At 50.1% G+C, this 23,953-nt stretch overlaps 1 protein-coding gene across 1 annotated transcript; it reads right to left on the bottom strand.

Moving 5' to 3' along the window:
* Positions 1-1,943: 1,943 nt before the first annotated feature.
* VSX2 (visual system homeobox 2) lies at positions 1,944-23,279 on the bottom strand. The gene is made up of 5 exons (XM_054276278.1): positions 22,841-23,279; positions 21,611-21,695; positions 18,655-18,778; positions 3,313-3,493; positions 1,944-2,275 (listed from the first exon to the last, which is right to left on the bottom strand). The coding sequence occupies exons 1-5, from the start codon at positions 23,277-23,279 to the stop codon at positions 1,944-1,946; spliced, it is 1,161 nt and encodes a 386-aa protein (XP_054132253.1).
* Positions 23,280-23,953: the final 674 nt, after the last annotated feature.

Raw genomic sequence — 23,953 nt, 5'->3', positions numbered from 1 at the left:
ATCCCACAGCAGGAGATGAGTAAATAATTCTAGTGGATGCATTGTTGTTTGGGTAGCACTAAACCCACTGTGCCTGGTAACCCAGGCTTCCATTGCTCTCGAATTGGAGCTCACCTAGCTGGAAATCCCATGGGTGCCCTCCCCTCTCAACCAGCTCCCCTGCACTTGTGGTGTCTGGCTGCTGGCCCAGGGCCTCAGGCCAGCAGGGCCATGCAGCCTCTCCTGGCAGAGGCTGAGCCTGCCTGGAGGTCTGTCCAACTCTCTGAACACCAGGACACATGTGATATGGAGTGACCCAAAGCACCAGGGCTGCTCTGGGTGCTGAAGTGACTTTTCTTTCACCAGTTGTATGCTGTAACCTCTGTTCCAAGTACAAGCACACCCCTTTCAGTTTTGTATTTCACTGCAGAGAGAGACCCCATCTCTTCCATGCCCCAGTGGGGAGGAAAGTACAGACCTCTGGGCTGCTTTGGATCTCTAATGTCTCTCTGGCTACAGCATGACATCCAACTCCCTCTGAGCTCTGGCTGAACTTGCCCTTCTTGAACACTGGTGACTGGACTCATACACAGTATTCCTGTTTAGTTTTATTCTTCTTCATATCTTTACAGAAAATGGCACATAAATCACAGATGCTGGATGACTAGAAGTTGTTACAGCTCCATATCTCAAACACCTCAATACTGAATTATTTTCTCACTGTATATACATTATTTACACTCCATGGGCTATCATCTAACACGTCAAACGATCGGGGGACAAAGACAAACAGGTTGGATGTCTGGGCTTAACCTCTGATGGAAGAGAAACAGTAGCTCTGGGGACAGGGTGCTCACAGCTGAAAGCAGGACAGAAAGGGTCACCTGGAAGTCACTGTCCTATGGCTTTCGGAGGGGGAATAGTGCTTCACTGGGATGGGAAGGTGATGGTACCATGGAGTGAGTTTGGCTGTGTGGGTCTGCATGTGCTCCTGTGGGATGTATGTACACGTTACAGGGTGTGTCAGGGTGGATGTGCATGGCTGTCATTCCCTTTAACGCTCAGAGGGTGCGCTGGACAAATTTAATTCAATAAATACATTAGGTGGATGTTGTTGTCTCACCTGGAATAATGTATTCAATAAATAAATTCACCATTCATCCCCTCTGCAGGGGTGTAGGGTTTTGGTGTTTGGCGCAGAGTCACACCCAGCCCTGCAGGACCCAGTGAAATTGGCTGGGATCAGCTCAGGGTGTCAGGTGGGACCAGGGTGTTGTACCTGTGGGCTAAACCTGCCTCTCCCTGCCAAAGAGAGGCAAACCATAACTGCTCTTTAACTGCAGTCCCTTCCCTGCAGACCTTAGTGCTGAGCAGGGAGAGATGGGTGGAAGATGCAAACCGCCCTAGATGGATGGTCATCGTTTCATGCAAGCTCTGCCATGGGCTTGTCCTGCTGCAGCCTGAGCCACAGGCAGAGGCGATGGCCAGCAGAAGGTGACGTGTCTGCCTGGGGCACAGTGGGACAGGGCACAAGAGGAAGGGCCTGGGCAGCACTGGGCAGAGATGTGCACCAAGGAGAGGTGTGGCAGCAGGGAATAGGCTTGCTTCAGGATGGCCAGTGGGGTTTGGGGCTGCAGCAGAAGGAGAAAGCCCCAGAGCCCAGTGTGAGGCTGAAGGGACCAGAGCCTTAGTGTCATTGGTGGCAGCGATGATGTGACACTTCCCAGTTCCCCAAAAGGAAGGGGTGGGGGGTGAGGAAGGCCTGGTGGGGTGGAGGAGCGAGGGGCAGGGGTGTGCTCAAGGGGAGCAGGCGGTGGGCACCCCTGCCAGGCAGCCCCAAACACAGAGACCAGGGCCCCTCTCCCTGGCAGGGGTGGCCAGGGACACCTGGCAGTCCAAGGGGGAACATGGTCCCCAGAGGACACAGTGTCTGTCGGGGCTGGCTTCTGCCACCTCTGTTGCCCCTAGATCAGCTTCTCCTCCTTCTGCGATGAGTTCAGCTTCTCCGTCTGTCTCTCATCCTCTGCCATGGCCGCCTCCTCCCCTGTCTCCAGCTTCCTGCCTGGGGCTGGGCTGTCCCCGGCAATGGTCCCCAGGACTTTGGTGCTGTGCTCCTGAGCTTTGGCCCTGAGGGCAGCAATGCTGTTTTCTCTCAGTTCCTCCTGGGAAATGGTGGTTTTGGGATCAGGACCCCTTTCTTCCTTGTCACCTTTGTCAAGCTTGGGCAGGGCCTGGCGCTCCACCTCTGTCTTCCTCCCCGCCTCAGCCGCTGCCTCCAGAGACTTTTTGTGCATCCCTAAAAAGAATTGTTGGTATTCGGGTTTAGAAAAGCGCCTGGGCATGGGAAAGCCATCTTGAACTGAAAACAGCAAAGATAAAGAGAGGCCAGAATTAAGGAAAAGCAGAAACCCTTGCTTCACACAGCAGTCATGGCGAGCCACTTGCTCTGGCCCCCGCACAAGGGCAGCCCAGCATCTGTGGACTGTGGCTGGTCCCAAAGGTTTATAATTAATCTCCCCTTCATTCCTCTCTGTGAACCTGAAGCTAACTTGTTCCTGCATGGAGATGAGGGTCTCAGACAGCAGCATAGCTGCCTGAGCTTCACCGAGGTTGGGGAGGGAGATCCCTCATTAGGAGGGATATTTTTATTTCTGTATCAAACCACAAACACCCTTCTGCCGTTCTCTGTTTCACAGGGACAGAAGGACAGGACAGCCTATTGTCAAGATGCCAGGTACTAGTTTTGGGGCAGAACCAGCCTGGAAGGTCAGAAAGATGGAAGCAAAGAGCAGGAGTGTGACAGGGTAGCTGCTACTTCCATGTCTGCACAGAAAACCAAGCGAAACTTGGGCAAAGACAGAGCATTTGGGAGTCTTAGCACCCTATCCAACATCACAGGGCTGGAGGAGTGAGACTGGGATGACCTCCTGCCTTGGGCAAGGACTGGAGCCCCTGCTCCAGAGCTGGGCATGAAATATGCTTGAGCCATGGGAAGGGAAGGGAAGGGAAGGGAAGGGAAGGGAAGGGAAGGGAAGGGAAGGGAAGGGAAGGGAAGGGAAGGGAAGGGAAGGGAAGGGAAGGTCAGCACCAGCCTGAGTGTGTGGGCAAATTTTTGTCCAGCCAGATTCTGGAGGTCATTATCCAAGGTTCAGCAGGAATTTGGTGGAATTCTATTGACAAGGGTCATTGGCAGATGGAGGTATTGAGGGTGGCAGGATGGGGGGACCTTGACCTGCTGCCCCTCACCTATTTTCAACACGACTCTGATTTCTTCCCTGCATCCCCCTGTCTCTACCCATTTGCTATCCCCCATGAATTTGGCTGGTCTCTTACCCAGGAGCCAAGGGGCACAGGACTCCATGATGCCATCCTTGGCAGACTTGAGGATGGACTCAGGCAGCGGGATGGAGTGACGCACCATGGCACCGTAGAGCCCGTACTCAGCCATCACACTGCTCCTGCCCCAGCACTTCTCCCTCTTCCGCCATTTGGCCCGGCGGTTCTGGAACCAAACCTGGAGCGAGCAACAAGGAGGGACATGGGTTTTGTGCATGGAGAAGGTGCGCCAGGCCCCTTCCCACGTGGGAACATGCATGTACTTCTGCAGCATGATGAAAGCAGATGGGTGGATGCTTATCCCAAAGGCAATACAACCTCTTCCACCATGCAACAGACATTGGATATCTCTCCCTCCCTCCCTTGAAGGAGTGGAGAGGGCCAAGTGTGAAAGCAGGTCCCATCCCTCTCCACAGGATGTAATTAATTTGCCATTGCAACATCTTTTTTCTAGTGGTGTTTGGCTCTCGTGCCTGGGATTTTCTTTTATTATTTGCTGTGTGTCTGAGCAACGATACAGGGCTGCAGGCAGCGGTGCCTGCAGGGAGGGCTGGGATGGGGGCGGATGCTCGAAAGAAGGGGGAAGCTGCTCTGTGCGCTTTGCCCTGAATTCCCAGTTTGAAAAACCCCTCATCTTCTCAGAAAATTGGCAGAATAATCTCTGAGCTGTGACCTGGGGGGCAGTGAGCAGAGAGGCAGGCAGCAATGGCAGGGAGGGGGTGATACTCGCAGAAATCTATTAGTGCTCTCTCTCCGATTTCCATTCCTCTTGTCTCCCTCACCCTCCTCCCTCCCCGGCTCCCCTCCCTTCTCCCTCCCCGAGCAGAGGCATCAGCTTTAGATGAAAAATTGCTTGAGGTCTATTCAGAAGGAGGCAAAGGAAGAGTCAGCCCCAGGGGCAGCCCAGGCCTGATTGAAAAATAAGTTAATTTCAGTTTGAATCGATGGGCCTCAGGCACTGAAATATCACGGGAAATTAAAGCAGCTGGTCCCCAGAGAACCACGCCATTGACCTGCGCTAATTAATGCCATGGAGTTACCAGGCCCCTCTCCGAGAGGCAGTCCCTCCCTCCCGGTGGACACCCCAAACACCTCCTCATTTAACTAATTAGACTCACAGAAAATTGGGTGTTAATTTGTTTAGGATTTTTTTTTCTTTTCTATTTTTTTCCCTCCCTTTCCCGGAAAGTACACGGCGGAATGGAAATGAATGTCGGGGTCTCGCTGGCAGATGGATGCTCGGGGTCACTCCGCAATCTTCTCCGACTTGATTGCTTGATTAGGTCGTTAGCACATTAAAAAAAAAAATTGCTTGCCGTCTGGCGCTGGCCTGATGAGTGGGATGAGGCGGGAATCGCCTGGGTAATTTATCTTTTTATACTGCAAAGAATTTGATTTCAATCTGCAGATATATGGAGGTGCCTTTGACACCTGTTTAACATTACAGAGCTGACAGCTTAACCCTCTCTTGTCCCCACTACTCGCAGCTGTGGGGGACTCAAGCTGCAGTGGGGAGCACCGGGGGTCTGTGCCAGTCCCCCAGCTCTGCCATGGGGACCGTAACACTGATGCCACTGAGTGATGTCCCGGTCTCAGGTGGCAAGGCAATATCATCTCTTCTACCAGTGCAGAGGAGAACTGCCCTGCACTGAAACCTTATGGTAGGGACAGAGCTCAGGGTGGGCAGATGGGTGGCTTGCTAGCACTGATGACAGCCACTGCTGGCTATTCCCAGGAGCCCAGCCAGCCTGCTCCCCCAGACAGCTCTGTGGAATGGGTGGGTGGTGGTCCCACTGGCTGTGATCCCAGCTTCTCCCAGCAGAAGACACTCTGTGCATGTCAGAGAGGATTTTACCAGGCAAAGGAAGGAGGCTGCTTCACCACGTCACCTCCTCTGCATGATAAACGGTGTGATTTATGCTTTCATACTGCCAGTCTGTAACCCCTGGATTGGGGAGGGTTGCAAATCCTCCAGGGCCTAAGCAAAGACCCCCAGGAATGCAGAGCTTCCTCTCTTCTCCCTCTCCTCCATGCCTGTGTGCAACATGGGTTTGCTTGGCTGTGCAGCCAGCAGGATGCTGGCAGAGGGTCTCACTCCAGGCCATGCAATCCTCCCATTCCCAGAGCACAGGGTGCAGAGCTGCAGGGGCCCCTTTACCGATGCTTTTACCACTTGCCCTTTCTCATCCTTCCTACCCTGATGTCTCTATCATATTCCTGCCTGCCTCATGCTCCTCTTCCTTTTCCCTGGCTGGGTCTCAGCCTGGCCCAGCACTGCCCACTGCCACAAACCCTGCTACCCTGGAGCATCCCCTTTTCCATGGCAGTGGAAATGCTGGACGCAGCAGAAGCTTTGCCAGCTGGCAGCCCAATTTTGACTAGAGCTGGTAGAAAATCTTCAATCAAAAAATGCTGATTCAATCACACAGGAAAAACTGTGTCCAGCCAGTGGAAGTGTAATCAAAATTATCTATAGCTTTCTTCTGAATGCTGTATTTTAATCTCAGCTGCCTAAGACATGCAAAATCTGTGCTTTAAAGCCAAATGAGAAAATCAAAATTGCATCAACATCTCAGTAAGATCATTCTGAGATTTCCAAAACCAATTTTTGTTATTTGATGGGAATTTCCTCCGGGTTTTGATTAGGAAAAATGAAAGTTTGAAATCACAGAATGTTTAGCAGAACAGAAATCAGGAAGACTGACCATCTAGGTTTAATACTAGGAACCATATCTTCATCTGAGGCATGAAATGAAGTGAAACCAATGGTACTCAATACTGTGTATTGCTGGGATCAGATCCCAGTCAAGCATCTCTGTCACAAGCTCATTCTGAGGAACACTGAGTGACGAGCTCCAGCATGACACTGGCAGCCCTCATGCCATTTCAAATCAGCAGGATTGTCCCCCGTGTCCTGTTTCCATGATTTTGTCCTCATTCAGATGGCTCCATCAGTGGGGCTTTCATTTACAAGAAGATCTCAGTGATTTATTCAAATTTATCAATGTGCTGCCAAAATTTTCACGTGCCTTGATTCTGAGCTGAATTACACAGTGATTTAGTAACTCAGAGCTATTTTCAGCTGTGTTGGCACATCAGGCACAACATCCAAATATGCAGTTATTTAATATTGGCCCCTCACTTTTCCAGGAGAGGGTTTCCCCCTTAGACTTTATTGACCTTACATATCTCTTGTGGTTTTGGCATTCTTTGGCTGCTTATTGTTCTTTCTTGGATATATCTACTCTACAGCTTCCTCTGACTGTGTAAGATTTGGTCTGCTTCCAGCAATGTCTAGGTTTGTCCACATTTCCTCTTTCCCCTTCCCACCCTGAGGATTGGCTCAGCTTTGTGAAATGCTTTACTGGCCTTGCTCTGTACCTTGCACCTTCCTTCTCACTTGTTTTCATCTGGGTCTCTGCTGCACAGCCCAGGCTGTGGTGAAAGGACTGTGCTTCTCCTTCCACACCTCATGGGCAGTGGTGAAACCTTCTGATTAATTTTAGATTGCAGTATGTCACATGTTTGTGCAAAGCTGCCACAATGTGATGTGCAAAGGTGTCTTTTGGACCAATGTGTTACACCCCAAAAAGTTTCACACCTCTATTTTCACACAAACACCCCTTGTGAAATCTGGCAAACTGCTCCAGGAAGCCTGTTCTCCAAAAATGAACAATGGAGAAAAATGCACATGTTTGTCTTGCAGTGTTGCGAAAAGTGGGAATGTTTCTGACTTTAATCATCACCTAACACTCACCTCCAGTGCCCACTGCCCAAAGCAATAAAAGTTCAGGCACTCTGTACTTGACCACAGAGTTGCAAGGGTTTTGGAGTGGGAATTTTGGAGTCAAGACTGGCAAGGATAATCTCAACAGTTTCCTCCTCTGAATCACAGATGACAACTGATACTTCTCCAGATTATTGATGATGCAGAAGAGCAAATTGTAGGAGGAGAAATCTCTCATTTTGCAAGGGGACATAAGACTTGACACATCCTTGTTATCCACATTCATCATATTAGTTTGTTTACCAAATCAGTGTCTGAAACGTTGTCTGCTGAAGAGAGAAATCTCCCTAAGGTTAGCCATAATTCAGAAATCTGAATTAGTGAAGGGATATTTTAAAACATCTGTGGTATTGCTGTGTATTGTTTCTGGTTTTTTCAACCTAAAATTTTCCACTGGTAACACTCATTTTCTTGGCAGCTATTTTCCAAGCTAGGGTGAAAAGACAGGAGAATTTATATTGGATTTTTTTCTTATTAATATAAATATATATATATTTTCCCTGCCCAAGCATTCCTCATCTATTAAAGGAAAATTCCAGGCTTGAGAATTGTAAAAATTTTGCTTCAACCGATCTCTCGTCCTGCCTCTGATGGAGCATTCCAAGAGGGCGTTTCGAGGATCGGGGTTTGTGGAGCACAAGCCCGGAGCTGAGTGTCCGCTAGATGGCCACAGGCAGGGCCCGTCCGTGCCCGCGGACACACGGACACGGACACACGGACACACGGACACGGACACACGGACACACGGACACGGACACACGGACACCGCGTGCCTGTGCCGGGCTGCGCACAGCTGTGGCAAACAGCCAGGAAGGAAGGAAGGAAGGAAGGAAGGAAGGAAGGAAGGAAGGAAGGAAGGAGGGAGGGAGGAAGGAGGGAGGGAGGAAGGAGGGAGGAAGAAAGGGAGGGAGGGAGGGAGGAAGGGAGGAAGGGCCCCGAGAGGCGCTGGGAGCGGTGCCCAGCGCTCGGACAGGCCGGTGTGCGCTCTCTTTGTCCGCACTTCACTGCCCGAGGCACTCCGGGGGATGGAGCCAACACCTCCGGGATCTGCCCTCCCCGGCCGGGGCTGTTGGTACCTCAGTGCCCAGCTTCTCCTGACAAATACACCTCTCCCTTTCTACCCTGACCAACCCAAGACTTAACAATGATAGTGCTCAAAATTAAAACCTCCTCTGATAAAACAGTGATGTCCTCATCCTCATATCAGACAGGACCTGTAGCCCTGGCTGGGTTCAGTCTGAAGATGTGAACACTGCAGAGAATGGCCTCATATCTTGCTTGGAGCACGTCCCCACCCATACCGGGGCTGTGTAACATACAGCCATGAGAGCATGAGCTCTGACTGTGCTCTGGGGCTTCCTCCAATCCCTCGGTTTTAGCAATCACTACAGAAAAGCCTCCTGACTGCTGGTGGAGACTGCAGCACCTGTGTAAGCCTGGAAACAGTTTATTGCTGTCTTTTCAAATGTAACGTCAAAGTTATTGGTACTTTTTATGGTGACATCACTTTCTATGGCAGGTGTAAAGTGGTTATGAAGTTAAATGAGAGCAGTAAAGGTAAAGCACACGGGCTGCATGGCTGATCAAAGGACTCATCATCCTTCTTCTTGCTAAACAGTGAGAAGGAGCTTCCTGAACTCACTTTAGAAAGGACTATTCCTATACAAAACATAGCAAGAGCCCTTCCGATAAAAGCTGGAGTTGTGTCCAACCCACATGGCTAACAGGTCCAACCAGAGGTACGAGATGAGCTGTGAGACAGTGCTCATCCCTCTTGAGTGAAGACACAATGGTGCACCATGCTTGGGTCTCCTCTAAGCTAAAAGAGTAACAGGGCACTCATTGAATATGGGCTTAATGAGCACACAGCAAAAAATGTGCATGGTATTACCATGCCACCAGTCCTGCTCTTAAAAGCACTACATGGACCAAGAATAACTGTTGCAATTTATCTGACTTATGCAACCAAAGCTATAAAATCCCTCGTCACTAGGAAACATGTCTTAAACTGTGTTCCTTTGGTAAATCTGGGGTTTTCACCTGGCCTCACGGGCAACATTTTTTCACTTCCTGTAACCTTTCAAAGGCAAAGAGCTTCATTTGCTACAAGGATCCCATCTTCCCCAAAGGAAAACGAGTGTGCACACGACGTGCAGGGTCAGCACAGTGAGATCAGTGGTTCAGCACACAGTCTGTGTGTGCACCACATCTGCACAGCAAATGCATCTCTGAGACATTGACTTCACCACGGCCACACTGTGATTCCAGCTGACCAGTAGCTTAGCTGGCACTACAGAATAGGCTCCCATATGCTGGGACCTGGCAGATCAACACCCAAATTCCTCTTTTCCTAACATGCTGAATGAAAAACAAGAAAAATATCAGGGTCATAGAAGCATGATAGTCACAAGAAAGCTGACAAGAGTGCAGTCATCATCCTAATCCACAGAAATCCAGGGAGACATCTGTCATTGTCACAAACAGTGATAGTGCACATCCGTCCTTTAGGTGATCACAGTACCTGACTCCATTAACCAAGCTGCTATCCTGCCTGAATTATTTCATTTTGCCTTCTTTTCCCCCACTAACACTGCTCTGCAGGTCCTCTAGCACAGAGGAAACCTTAGCATAGATCTTCATAAACACCCGTAAGTAATGGACTCTGTAATCATGCAGGGTAACACCACATTATCACTTTCATGCTAGAGAAGGTGAGCCAGGACAGCCAGAGGAGAAATGTCACATCCCCCTCAACAATGCCTTTCAATGGGCCCTGAAATCAGACCATGGGATGCCAGCATTCCCCTGAGGCTGTGGAGCACTGCCTGTGCTCTGGGACTGCCCCCTGCATGCCAGCATCTGCTCCCTGGTGCCCTGCCCAGACCCTGAGCAAGGGGCAAAGGTGCTCTCTGACCTGCTCCAGAAAAACACACAGGCACCAGAGGCTGTGCACCAGCAAGAGATGGTGTATGCACTACTGCTGTGCCCACTGCTCCCTGAGACAGGGCTCAAGCCCCACATGCATGGGGACAGTGTGCAAAGTCCCCAAGCACCCTTGAACATTAGCTGGAAGATATATATACAAACAAGACATTTTATAAAATGCTGTAAGATGTAATCAGTTTCCATGCACCAGCTTGGGTGGGTCTTCAGCACTCTACTCCTACCATGTGTCTGCTCCTGGCTCTACTGTTCCTCAGCTCTGTGTACCCTTAACCTTCTTTGGGTAATTCACAACTCCAGGGGTTTTCACGTGACATCTTCCAGCTGCAGAACTGATTCTGCAGGCCCTGGCTGCTGCTGTGCCACTGACACCTGCAGCCAACACCACCAGCTTAGGCACAGCACAGCTGATGGTGTGACCTGCAGAGCTGGTGACATGCAGGCTGGCCAGGAATGCTGCTCACACCAGGACAGCACAGTCCCAGGTGTCTCCCTTAGCTGTCACTTAGACTCTGAGCTTTGATCTCAGTCATGGTCATCATATCAGATGAAGAAGTTGATCCAGTGAAATAACAAATAGCAGTGGTTTTAGTGACAGTGATGGGGCACTCTGAGTTGGAAGGCTGGCAGTGAAGGGACCCAGAGATGTCAGAAAAATGTGGTGGACATAAAGCAAGTGGTCTTGGAATGGACATCACTGGCACATCTGGCTATGACAGGTATTCCTCATGCATGTTCACATGGATGGGATGGCTAGATCCCTCCAAGAACTTTTTTCTCAACGACACTCACAGTTCAGCCCTCCCTCTGGACGAGCCAAGCAGTGTCTTTAGAAAGGAAAGGGTAGCACAGTGAAATTGTGCTGCCCTGTGGGTCCCCAAGCTGCAGGTGACCCAGGCTGGTGGGCAGCCTGTCTGTGCTGGCCTGCCCGAGCAGCACAGGCAGGAGCTGACCTGGCCTGGCCAGGGGCTGCTGCTCATCCACGCTGTGGCAGGTCAGCCACGGCAGCCAGGCACGAGTCAGTCACCAGGGAAGGAACTTAACCCCTATGGCTGTGAGTGTGCAACATGCATGGCACGAGCATTTATATAACTCACAGAAAGGCAACCAGTGCTTGGCTTGTGTTCCCCTGCTACAATTTTGAGGAGAAAGGTGCAGCTGAAAGCTCTAATAACTGTGTGGGAGCCATAGTTTCAGCTCTGCCTTTGCTCAGGCATTTGGGACCCTACCAGCTACCTGCTGAGAGAGAAAGCAGGGAGCAAATGCTTCCCACACTGGGCAGGTCCTAAACTGAACACCTCTCACTGCTGCTCCCAGGACAGCAATGCTCAGGGTAGACAGAAGAGCACCCAATGCTTTTTTACAGCCTCCAATAAAACACCCTCTGGAAGGCATCTTTGTTGTAAGATACTGCAGAAACAGTTTGTTTCAGTGCTCAGTTCCTCTTTTCTGCTCCACAGAAGGACCTGCAGCCTCATGCACGTGGAGATTGAGGTTCTTGGTGTGTCTGCTGAGAACTGGACTGCTCTGCAGTGCCTGGGGAAATCCTGGCTCACAGAACACCCACAGAGAAGGGCAATGAAAAGGAGAGCAGGTTTGTGCTTCCAGAGAAGAATCAGAAGAACTTGTTGAGATCTATCAGGGTAAAACAAAAACACTACAGAGAGAAATAGGTCCATTAAGAAATAAAGGGAAGAGTAAATTAACTGAGTGTCTAAAGTGCCTGTGTTATTGAACTGTTAGAAAAATCTCTATTCAAAGCCAGGAAAATAGGAAAACTTTGTAATAAAGGGTCATTAAAGGAAAACATGAACACAACCATCAGCTGTTCCCTCTGCCAGGTGTCATAAGGCTGGAGAGGAATTAACTACTGAAATTGCTGGGATGACCAATTATTTTTAAAAATCAGATGTGAAAAACAGCAGTGGTATCAGAAGAGAGAAAAGAAAGTTCATAATTAATTGAAGAAGTGAATACAAGTGCTCCCAGCACAGGGATTTGGGATGGTATTTCCAGAAGAGCTAAAGTGACCGAGGAACTGCAAGCCTAAGCGAACTCAGAGAAGTGTTAGCCTTAAACTACTGTTGTTTAGACCAAGAAAATGGGGGGATGCATGCAGGGAAGAGTTGTCCCAGCCTGGCATCATGCCTGCAGAGCCATTCCTGATTCTCTTGGACATGATGGGGAAGGCCTTTACCAAGGCACTCCAGAGAAATGGGCTTCAGGATGCCCATTTTTCCTGCCCATCTTTCCTCTCACAGGGAACTCGTGCGACCCAATGCTTGCAGGTGTCAGATCCTCGCTGAGAGTGTCTCCAAACTAGGGAGAGAACAAGCAGAGTAAAGGGCCCTGTTTTCCTCCCAGTTCTGTGCAAAAGCACATCAAATTCCCAGTCCCTTTTCCTGGGACAGCCATAAACATCTTGTAAGAACAGAGCAGAAGGCAAGAAGAGGCAAGTTTGGTTTTATTTGATTTTTTGTTCCATTTAGAAAATTGATCAGTGACTAAAGCAACTCAAGGACTGAACATAGAGGGATAAAGCAGTACCTGGGTAAAGAAAATATTCATAACTCTATACCTTCATCTCTCCACCAAAAGGACCTTTTAAAACTGCATCTAGCAGCCCCAGCTGTAGCAGGGTAAAATCCCACAAGATAAGCAGGAATCTGCATGGTCTAGCAACAAGCAGGAGAGCCCCCACTTCATTAAGCTGAAGTGTCATTCCCAGCCCTCCGTTTTCCTTCTTTTCTCCTATCACATTTTCTTTCTATGTCCAAAAGCATGTAGTGTAAGACTTTTCAGACAAGAATCCCTTTGGAAAACTTGCCTGGGCCCCTGCTCTTGCCCATCACCCAGCCCCTCTGTTTGCAGCTCTGGTAATTAACTTGTAAACGAAGTTCTAGCACATGGGCTGAAAACAGGCCATAGATAAAGGGTAATGAAAACAATCCATTAGAGAAAGGGCCAAATTAAACAACTCTTAATTGAAAAATGGAAATGAATATGAATTTAGATCAACTAAACAAGCATGTTATTGAAGAGGCAGAAAAGTGGATGAACTCCTAACATACCAATTAAAGACATGGAGGCAGAGATGCACCATATGCCATGAGAAAAACTCATAATAATATTCTCAGTGAGCCACTAAGTTTGATTAGTTTTATTACTCTCACTTGTGTACTTTCTACATTTCTAGAAGCATAGGGGAAGTTTATGACACTTATCTGGTATCACAGAGCCATGGCTTGCCCCAGTGCTCACGAATTATTGGCAAAGGTAGCCAGCACTAGCTCAACTCTATTTCATTATTAACTCCTTGCTGGGCTCTTAAAATGTATATATTTTGAAACAGTTGGCTCACACAACAGCAACACTTTTGGCTTGTCCTTCACCTTGGTAATCTACCTCCAGCAGCCCTACCCAGTGTGGCATTTCCTTCCAGCCATGTGGTCCCCATGAATGTGCTGTACAGAGGTACCCGTTGGAACCCCTGGCAGTGTGCCTCATGCTGGCCTTGCTCTGTTCCATGTGGGACAGTCACCCAAAATTTTAACAGAAGTACACAGGTCCTCACTTCTTGGAGTGATAGTGATAAGCTTAGAAAAGCCAGAATCCCCACTCTCTGCAGCACTGAGTAATGCTTTGGCTGCCATTCCAGGCACACACTCAGCAAAGGTCACCAGCTGCATGGAGCAATCACAGCATTCCATCCTTACACCCTGGGACTCAGACTACACCTCAGCACTCTGCAACCAGCAGGAAAATCTGGCAGGAGGGGGAGAAGCCAGGGCTGCTAAAGCTGCATAAAAGTAATTTTTCCTTCATGCTTCCCGTCATGTTTCTTGAGGGGGCTCCGTGGGTTCGCTCCTGAGCTCACACTCAGTGCAGTACAGGCTCCTCAGGCCTCGTCAAATTATCTCTAAGCAGGGAACCTTTTTGCAAAACTGAAGGAAGGTAAGCCTCTGTCCTTGCAAAATACTCTTGGTACTTGCTTCCCTCTAAATGATTACTCCTCCTGATTCCTCCATCCCTGTTCAGCTCCTAAAGTGATACTGAAATGTGTTAATCTGGTAGCTAAACCAATACTTTTTCAATTAGAGATTTAATTGACCTTGTTTTGTTTTTAGCCAAAATTGGCCTCTTAGCTGCCTGACAAACCTTGCTGGATGCACAGACAATCCCCACTCCTCAGGCAGCACCAGCCTCTTCTTGGGATTCCTTTTGCTTATGTGAGCAATTTCATTTGTCCCAAAAATTGTCATCCAATAATTACCATGCCCCTTTTAACAACAAGAACTGACATTTTTTAGCAGTTTTATTACCTTTTCTTAATTGATTACTTCTCTTAAAAGGTGACTCTAATGTCCCTACAATAGCAGTCAGGATCTTATTTTTTTGAAGTACTGATTAATCAATTTGTTTGATTAATAGGAGACATACTTTAAGGACAAACATACAAAATAATTTCAATAATCCCCAAATCAAACTGCTACTGAACTTTCATATTGTAACTACTCAGTTTAAAGTTTGGAACTGTTATGTATGAATAAATTCAGTAGGGATAACTTATCTAAAATCTACATGTTACAGTTAAGAGATTTGTTATGAGAAAAAGCAATTTAAGTCAGATGTCACAGCATTTGTCAGCCTCAGGACATTTTTAATACTTCATAATGTTTATTAAGGATACACTTCCCCACAGGAATCTACTTACCTCTCTTGGATTTTACAGAACAGCCTGGGTTTATTCCCATACTGGCACTTCAATTCATATGAATATTCTTTCAAATGCATTGATTAATGTGGTCTGTCTTGCAAAATGGCCACAGTGACATCTGATGTGACTTGTACATAGTATCTCACTATTATAAAAAATTATTTTCCCATGCTGCCCAATGGGAGGATGCTCATTTTCCTTCCAGGAGCAGCCAGCTCAGTGTGGGAGTGAAACACAGACAGTGTGCGTCTGCCTTGGGGAAAAAATACACTTTCGTATCCTCTTTAAATGGAGGGTTTGAATATTTTTTTCCTGTATTCAATGTTCTTTTAAACCAGTAACTTTCTTGGCCTCTGATGGCTATTTGTAGTGTTCTGCTGAAGGCTTTATCTGCAAACAGTTCCTATATATCATTCTTTCAATTGCCCTCTTTGAATTTCACTTTCACATCAAATTTTGTAGGTGATTTACTTTCTCTTTGACTAATACCTCCTGAGAAATGATTCCATGAATGAAAATAAGGGGTAGACATCAGTCTTAGGTGAGGATCCAGTGGGAAACCACATGAAATGCTGTAGAAGTCCACAACATATGATGCTCACAACAATATTAGAAAACACTTTCATTAATGACCTACAGGAGGGAGAGAGCATTGCTGAAAGATGAGAGGAACCACAAGCTGCAATGAAAATGCAAAACTATAGAGCTCCCTCAGGCAGCTGGAAACTCATGCAAGGAAAAAAATGTGATGATGTGAAATTATAAATATTATGAAGATGGGAGTAAAGATTCATTGTAAGCTGTCTCTTCCAAGGAGCATTAAATGATGCTAAGAGATTCAAAGCAAGATCTACTGCACTCAGGCAGTTCTGCTGCACAACTTCTTGCCATGGGATATTAAGAAATTTACATGCATTCAAGATGCCAGGAGACTGACAAAGTGCTCAGTATCACTGGAGAGCTGCCCTGTGTGGCACCCACCTCTCACCACTGTCACAGCTGGTAGGGCTGCTTTTATGCTGGTCAAAGTTAAAGTTCCATATCAAACCCAGAACACTGAGGGAAAAATCCTGAGCATAAAATAAAATCTGTCTTAAAGAAGTTTGAAGCAACTGAATTAGATAAATATAAATAAATAAGGAAGCAAGCAGACCAGTGCTAATCCAAGACTGTTTCTGCAAAGGCCCCCACATCCAGCTGAGCTGCTGTGAGCACACCCAGCTTGCAGCTGTAGGCATGGGGTCCCTTACCTCCAGGAAGGCTGAAGGATGGCTTGATGTAAGAACAACCACATAATTAAGAGATGAGCATGTGATTTATGAAGGATAATTTAAGGAAAGATCCTTGCAACTTACTTCAGCGATGATGAAAAACAAAAGTGACCAGGAGAAGAAATATCTTACATTTATTTAAGGAGCATGAACTTTATAACCAAGGGGAAATAATTAGGCTTGTAACAAAAAGGCCCAAAGTTGAAAAGGAATATGAGGTAAAATATCAAGAAGTATGATCAAAGTTGGGAATCACCTTGCTATGGCTTGTCACACACAAAAAATATTGACAAGGAGAGTTCATAGAATGCGTGGTAAGGGACAGTGGATTGCTGATCTGTTGGAAAGAACAGTGGTGCTCAGGACTCCTCTCTGAGCCTGATGCTCACCCTGGCAATGTGCTCAACAGGTGCCACAGAAATTCTGTTATTTCTCATTATTTCCTCTTTCATGGCCAGCAAAACTGTTATTCACAATCACTTTTTTCTGGAATACACGTGCCATTAGTTACACCTGATGTTGAGAACAGCCATACCTTGGGGTGCTTCTGCTTCCCAAGGCTAACCTGATCTCAAGAGCAGAGGGGTCACAGTAAGGAGCACTCTTACATTTAAAAGCTGCAATATAGAAGAGTAAGCAGTTGCTCATTAGCCAGCTGCAGAATGACAGGGCAGACCAGTCAGGGACAGCTAAGATGCTTTTCCTGCTATTTAATTTCCAAATCAGTTAAAATACTCAGGGTGTTCCAGGTGCTGAAGCCCTCCAAGCTGTGTCAGCTCTACACTGTCTGCCACAACATCCCACTCCACCTGACAAAGAGTGAATCTCTCAGCTCTGGCCAGAGAAATGGGGCCTCTGGAATTCAACATACACTGTGCCACTAGAGGAACCTTTTCCTTGGAAAGGTCTTTTATGGGAAATCAAAGGATCTTCTTTCCAGCCCAGCACCAAATTGTGGCTGTGGGCAACAATAAACTCCCAACAATCTCTCCTCTCTTGGCCTGATGGCCTACAGGATCTCAAGTGGAGAAGTGACCATCCATCCATTTCACTCCTTCTACAGGCAAAGCATCAGGGCTTGTTTCTCAGAGCAAAATCCTAATGCATCAGGTAGGATTTGAGATGGTGGGCCATTATTTCTGGATACTGGTGGAAATCCTGTTAGCACACAGGTTATCTACAAGCTGTTAGATCAGCAGGAGTCCTGCCAGGGCAATGGGATAAGAAGCATGAGCTGCTTTTATTAAAATGTCATTTTTGATTGACCACAAGAATAAGGGTGGTGAGGGGGCCTCAGAACAGAGGGGGAAAGGCTACACCTTTGTTTTGGAGGATCTTCCTGTCCCTGCACAGGGTCCTACCTCAGCAGCTTCCAGCATCAGTGTTATCCTGCTGAGTGCCCTCTGAGCTGCATTCCAAACCCACAAGGGAGCAGCCTCCTGGGCCGTCTCTTCAGCAAAGGAAGAGCAGGAGCTCAAGACACAGCTTGGGGGGTGCTGGGCATGCATGAGGGATGAACAGAAGGAGGAACCAGGGAACCCAGGACCCTCCCAACACCACATGGCACATAGGACAATGTCTCTTGTAGAAACTACTGCACACCAGTCACAGGGGCCAGCCACTGCCGCTGTGTGGAGAACCAGGGCAGGTTAACTTCCAGCCAGACCACAGCTCCACCTGCTCAAGGCTTGGCCATTACAGCCCTGTGCCTCGTGTAGAAACCTGGTGGGAGCAAGCCATGGGGTAAAGCGAGGCAAAAGGGGCTGCTGGAGCCCACCCTTGTGAACATCAGTTAGCTCTGTCCAGTGTGCTTCCCACACTGGAAACAGCAGCTGCTGAGTCTTCTCCAGCTTTCTGGCTGTCATGCGTGCCAAAGGCTGGTCCTGGCCCAGCCCTGCAGCTCAGACTGCTCCTACCTGCTGGAGGATTCTCCACACAGCAGTGATATTCCACACCCCCTTGTTCCACCTCCTCACAGTACCATGACAGGACTGACATGCAGCTAAAACCTTAATGTTAAAAGCTGTTAGTTTAATAAAATTTAACAGATTAACAAAAAAAATAACAAAGAATTATCCCCAGATACTTCCAGGGTAACGTCACTTGAGGAGGCAAATCCAGTCAAAGTGCAGACGTGGTGCAAACATCTCGCTGTGACTCACCCATCATTTCCACACTGCATCCTACCCACAGCTGTACTAGCTGCCCACTCCATCCCTGGACATCCTTCTGTGGCCAAAGGAGCAGAGATGAGCCCTTTCCCTTCAGCAATGCCTACCCAGACATGGTCTCTGGGAGGCTCTCTTCTTGCTTTTACCAAGACCTTAAAACACTGTCATCTTTTTTTGCATGCCTGTTGTCCTTCTCTGATTTAAATTCCCTCTGTTGCACCCCCAAATCACTGGTACCACACACCAGGCACAGCACATGTCGACATGCAGACACCAAATACAAATCTGCCAAGAATATCTGATCTGCCTGCCATCAAAAGCAGGAGAGTGGACAGCCTGGGGAAGTTTATTCAGAAAAATGTCAACCTGCCCATGCCACTACCTTTTCTTCATGGGGGAATGAACATGGCTGAGAGCAGCACAATAGGGGGGTCCAAGAGATGTGATTACCTGTATCCTGTCTTCTGGCAACTCTGTTTTCATGGCCAGCATCTCTCTAGCATACACGTCAGGATAGTGGGCCTCATTGAAGGCCTTTTCCAGCTCCTCCAGTTGATAGGATGTGAAGATTGTCCTGAGGGGAGTAAAACTCTTTGATCAAAACACAAGAAGCAGCAAAGATGATGAAGAGTCAGAGAAATGGACGCTGAAAACAGTGAAACCTGGGTGACCAGCTAATACATAGCTTTTCCCCACCTCCTGTGTTTCTGTGCACAAAAGGTCAAGTGCCAGGGTGAAAGGAGAACCAGAAAATGCCAGAAGACAGCATTTTTAACAGTTACAAATCACCCTCCCTTTCAGGGACTTGCCTCTGGAGACAGTGCCCCCCCAGCAGCCAGCACCCGCAGCGATGGCAGCTGATCGGACACTCGTGAGGATCATCACATCACATCACACCCTCTGCATCCCGTCTGGAGAGGTGCTGAGCCCTTTCCCAGCTGCTGGTCCTTAGCCTCTTCAGCCTCCAAGAGCAAATAATCCTTCCCCTTGAGTCTCAGTCTTTGGACAAATTCTCCAAATGTTTTCTCCACCCTAATCCAACAATTTTCACCAGTCCTTCCCCATGAGAGCCAGGACCAGCTCCCTTCCTCTGCCTCTCCCCTGGCTGCTTCCACTCCAAAATCTCCTTAGCTGCTCCCTGCCAGTTTGCATTACCCCATTATCCTTTAGAAATCCTCCTGGGCTGCCCTGGGCAGGCAGCAGCCCAACCTGCCTCACGCAGCCGTTCTCAGTTTGGGACAACCAAATTGAAAAATCAGCAGCTGGAAAGCCGAGACAGATGAAAGCCCTTCCCTAGCAGATGGATGAGAAGTCTTGGACCACTTCCACTCCCTGAGGGTTAAAACTCCCACCCTTCAACTCCTCCAGTACAAAAAGCACAATTTTAGATAAAAGCTAAAAATACTGCAATGGCAAAAAAACCCCAAAACCCTAAACAACAAACAAACAAAAAACCCCAACCAACCAAAAACCAAAACCAAAACAAAACAACTCAACCAAAAAACCAAATCAAACAAAAAAATCCTCAACCAAAAAATCAAGTCAAACAAAAAAAAAAAAAAACTCAACCAAAAAACCAAACCAAAATAAAACAATCCTAAACCAAACAACGAATTGCAGCCCTTGTGCAAAGTAAATGTGTAAATTTAGCATCAATCGAAAAAAACATGTATCTCCCAGAAAGAAAGAGGAAATAGTAATTTTCTAAAATACATCCAAATTTCAGAAAAGCCTTTCAGTTCCAGAGGGCATAAACAGAAAATATCAGAAATATCCTCCGCTATACAAAATGAAAAGGATGCCACCAGATCGATAGTAATGCTAACAAAAGCAGGATGCAAATGCAAGGGACCTGCCTGCGATCAGACCCTTCTTTAAATTCACTTTTAAATCCATTCTCTTTTCAAACAGTTTTTCTTCAACTCTGACAAATCTGTGAACTCTAGGGACAGCAGAGGCACACTGAATCATGTAATTTCTCTCTCTGCGACCACAGGAAAAATTATTCCAATTTTGATCCAGTTTAGATTTTAAGCATTCCCCTCCATCTTCCTCCCTCAAGAGCGCGGGAGCCCGTCCAGCCTCACCGGCGGGAGGGTTTTGCTGGCATTCCGCTGAAGTTTTCCCTTTTTTGCTCATGCCCGGGTAGTCCCCGTCCCTTCTGCAATTCCCAACCCGCTGCCCATTCGGTGTTTCTATCCTGCAGCTATTTGCAGGCTATCGGCCAGTCATCTTCCAGCCCTTCCTCGGTACAATTAGAGGTCTTAACTGTTTACAACGAAATGTTCAACTACAGACAAATGTTGCGGGTCTGTTTCTGTCTAGAACTGAAAATAAAACAAATCTGAATTTCGTTTCCTATCTCTCATCCAGACCGGGACCTATATACCAGTCCCAGCTGTGTTATCGCCCAGCCCCGTCCGGGGTGCAGAGAAAATGAGCTCGTTCTTACTCCAGAGCACCCAAAGTGGGAACATTTGCCTGGGGAGGGGTCCGGCTTTGGAAAGCAGCCCTGCAGACCGAGCCTCCTGTTGCACACACAGCAGGATGTCTCCCGGGATAGTCGGTCTCCTTCCACCCCGCATCCTGCTAAGCTTTCACTGGAGCGTCTTTTAATCCACCTTTCCTGCATCGTGGCAGGATTGATTTAATTATTCCTAAATCACCCTCAGTGGATGGTGTTTGGCCTTCCTTTGTCCTGGCGCTCTGGCCGCAGCAATGCCAGAACCCAGCTCGGGATTTTTCGTTTCTGTTTATAAAGCGCAAACAAACCAACTCCATTTTACCTGTGGGAGAAGTCAGGCAAAGTCTGCTACCCTGACCGTGCTTATAGGAAACCAAATCCCAAAGTGGGTCTTCGTTTCCTTAAACAGTTTCCCAGCCTTCTTCAGCTTTTTGCAGGCTGTCTCTGATTCCCAACTATTTAATCTATTGGCAAAATATTTATTTTTCCGTAATAAAATATTTAAATTATTGATAGGAATTCTATCTTGCTGACAGCCAGTATTAAGATTGCTGCATGTGGAGCTGAAAACGGCTTTTATTATTTCTGACAGGTTCATGATTTTCCCTTCCAAACACTGATGCTCCGCATTCCACCGCAGCTCCTGGGCTGCACAGGATTGCGACCCGGGATATCTGGATCCGCAGCCAGAAAAAAATTAAATAAAATTACACCTGAGGTCGAATTCCTCACTTCCTGTAGGCACGTCCCCGTATCCGATTTATTTTGGACGGGGGGAAAGAATGAAGGGAAGAACCGGCTGGAGAAGCCGCAGGAGCGCCGGGGCGCTCCGGGGCCGGGATGAATGTTTTGCCCCAGGCCGGAGCGGGCCGGGCTCGCCGCTGGCCGCTTCCCCGGGGACTGAGGCGACGGGAGCGGGCGGGGTGGCCGCCGCTGTCTTACCTGTGCCGCCTCTTCTTTCGTTTCTTGCTCTGATTTAGGGAGGATTTGGACATTTTTCGGTCGCTGGAGGAGACATCCTCGGAATCTGCAGAAAGACAGGCAGCGGCTGTGGGCCGGGGCTCGCTCCCCGCCGGAGTCCCCCGGGCAGGGCCAGGCCCGCCGGCTCCGGCCGAAGATTTCGTTGCGATCGCGCCGCGGACGGGGCCCGACGCCCGCTGCTCCTCCAGCGCGGCACCGGCGCCGCTCCCGCTCTGCTGCGGACGGCTCGGGGCGGTTCGCCCCAGCCAGGGAAGGCTCCGGGCCGGGACCGGGCTCTCGCTCTCGCCTCTCTCCGCCAGAGTCGTTTGCTGAGGCTGCTGCTGCCTCGCTGCCAGCACGCAGAGCCCGGCGAGCTCAACCAAGCCGTAAGAGAACGGGAAAGCTGCAGCCCCCGCTCCGCGCCGGGCAACCGCGACCGCCTGCCCCAGCCCGGGGATCCCGGACTGCGCCCCAAAAGCACCGGAGCGGGGAGGGAGAAACGGAGGTTTACGGAGCTACCAAGCAGCAAAAACAAGCCCCGGGAGGAGCTGCTGCCTATCCGCCGCCCCCGGCTCCCCAGGGATGCCGCGGCCCGGGGGTGCTGAGGGCAGGACGCCGCCGCCTTTGCCCCGAAGGAGCAACCGGGGGACGGATCGGGGACCCGTATTTCGATGCGCGCTCCGGTCCCGCTCCGGCCCGCGGCGCCGCGCCACCTGCCCCGTGCTCGGCCCTGTGCTGCTCTGCCGGCCGTGCTGCGGGCGGGGACGACGGGCACGGCCCGAGACGGGCGCCGCTGCCGGAGGGAGGCCGGGAATCGCCCCCGGAGCCCGGGTCCGGCGCTGCTGCCGGCCGCTCTGGGGAGACCCGAAGCGGCCGCCGAACGGGGCCTGTAGGCAGAGTTGTGGGAGGCTGCTGCCGTCTAGGAAAAGGATGCCAAAAGACCCCCAATCATCCGGCAACACGGGGCCGCGGGGGCCGCTCCGACGGAGCTCTGCGCGTCCCTAGGCCGGGCGACCGGGGCCGCGCCATCAGACCGCGGCCGCAGCCCCGGACGGGGGAAAATATGGTCCCGCCCGCCCTTCTCCTCATTCTGGGGATCGAAACGAAATCTCCCTTCCACCGCCGAGCAAGCGGCCTCCCGCCGGGACACGGGGTGCGGGCGGCCGTGCTGGCGGGGCGCGGCGGCTCCCCGGGGGCCGGGGCCGTGCCTACCTGAGCTGGCCGTCTGGCTGCTGTCCAGCTGCCCGGGGGCCCGGGCCAGCGGCTGCAGGTGGACGCTCTGGGGGTCGGAGAGCACCTCTAGGAAGGTGGGCTGGGTGTAAAAGCCGGGGATGCCACTGGCGCCCAGCAGCCCCATGCCCACGCCGCCCACCCCGGCGGGACTGAGCACGGAGCGGGCCGCCAGCAGGTGCCCGGCGGGCAGAGAGTCCAGGGCGGCCCGAGGGTGCGACGGCGGCTCCTTGTTCAAGCCCAGGATCTCCTGGATGCCGAAGCCGGTGCAGCGGGGAGGGGTGGGCCCGGAGTTGGACTTGACCCCAGCCGCGGGGGGCGGCGGAGGCAGCGGCGGGGCGGCGGGGGCGGCGGCCGCGCCGTCGGGCTTGGGCTTGCCGGGCAGGCTGGGGGCCAGCGCCGCGCCCGCTTTGCCCGTCATGCTGCGGCCAGCGGTCCCTGGTGCCCGCTCCGGGAATGCCTGGGAGCCCCCGGCTCAGGCCCCTTTTATCCGCCCAGCCGGGAGCCCGAGCGGGGTCAGAGCCGCGCAGCCAATCACAGGGGCCAGCCGCGATTAGGGATGCCAAAAAGCCGCACCGGCGGCGGCGGGGCCGCTGCTCGGCGGGCTGGGGCCGGTGCCCGGCAGCGGACGGGGGCTGCCGCCCGCCCCTGCGCAAAGGGAGGGCGGCCCGGCCCCGCAGGCCCCGGCCCCGCTTCGCCTCCAGCCGTGCTGGGGAGGTGGGGTTAGGAAGGGAGGGAGGGAGGGATGGAGGCATCCCTGCTTTCATAAACACGCACGGCGTGGGGCACCGGCCCTGGAGGAGAGATGCGCAAGGCTTACGTGTGGGGAAACCTCTGGCTTTCCTGCTCATCCCATATTCTGAGATAAATAAGCGGTCAGAAGAGAAATTAGGCCCCACGCAGGTGAGCTAAGAATTAAAACTGAGCAACGTTCCTTGAAAAGACTGAGCTGGAAGATTTGACGTTGGAGAAGCGTTCGGCTCCATGCCATCAGAGGAAGTGAAACAGTTGCTTGGACTCTCTAGACTCCCATGCCCATGAGCAGGGTTTCTGAACCACACAGTTTCTTGTTAACTTGCCTTTTTCCATCTGTGG

This window comes from Melozone crissalis, unplaced genomic scaffold, assembly GCF_028551555.1.
Source record: "Melozone crissalis strain CALT ecotype California unplaced genomic scaffold, PUWL_Pcris_2 ptg000018l_1, whole genome shotgun sequence".
NCBI lineage: Eukaryota > Metazoa > Chordata > Aves > Passeriformes > Passerellidae > Melozone > Melozone crissalis.
This window is presented reverse-complemented; position numbering and strand designations above follow the sequence as displayed.

What these genes read in the sequence shown, in the direction of transcription:
- VSX2 (XM_054276278.1), bottom strand. Translation starts at nt 23,279, where the DNA reads ATGACGGGCAAAGCGGGCGCGGCGCTGGCCCCCAGCCTGCCCGGCAAG. An exon ending in CGAAAGAAGAGGCGGCACAG is followed by an intron (nt 18,779 to 21,610) that starts GTAAGACAGCGG and finishes TACTCCCCTCAG; the next exon opens with GACAATCTTCACATCCTATC. An exon ending in CTGTGCCCCTTGGCTCCTGG is followed by an intron (nt 2,276 to 3,312) that starts GTAAGAGACCAG and finishes AATTCTTTTTAG; the next exon opens with GGATGCACAAAAAGTCTCTG.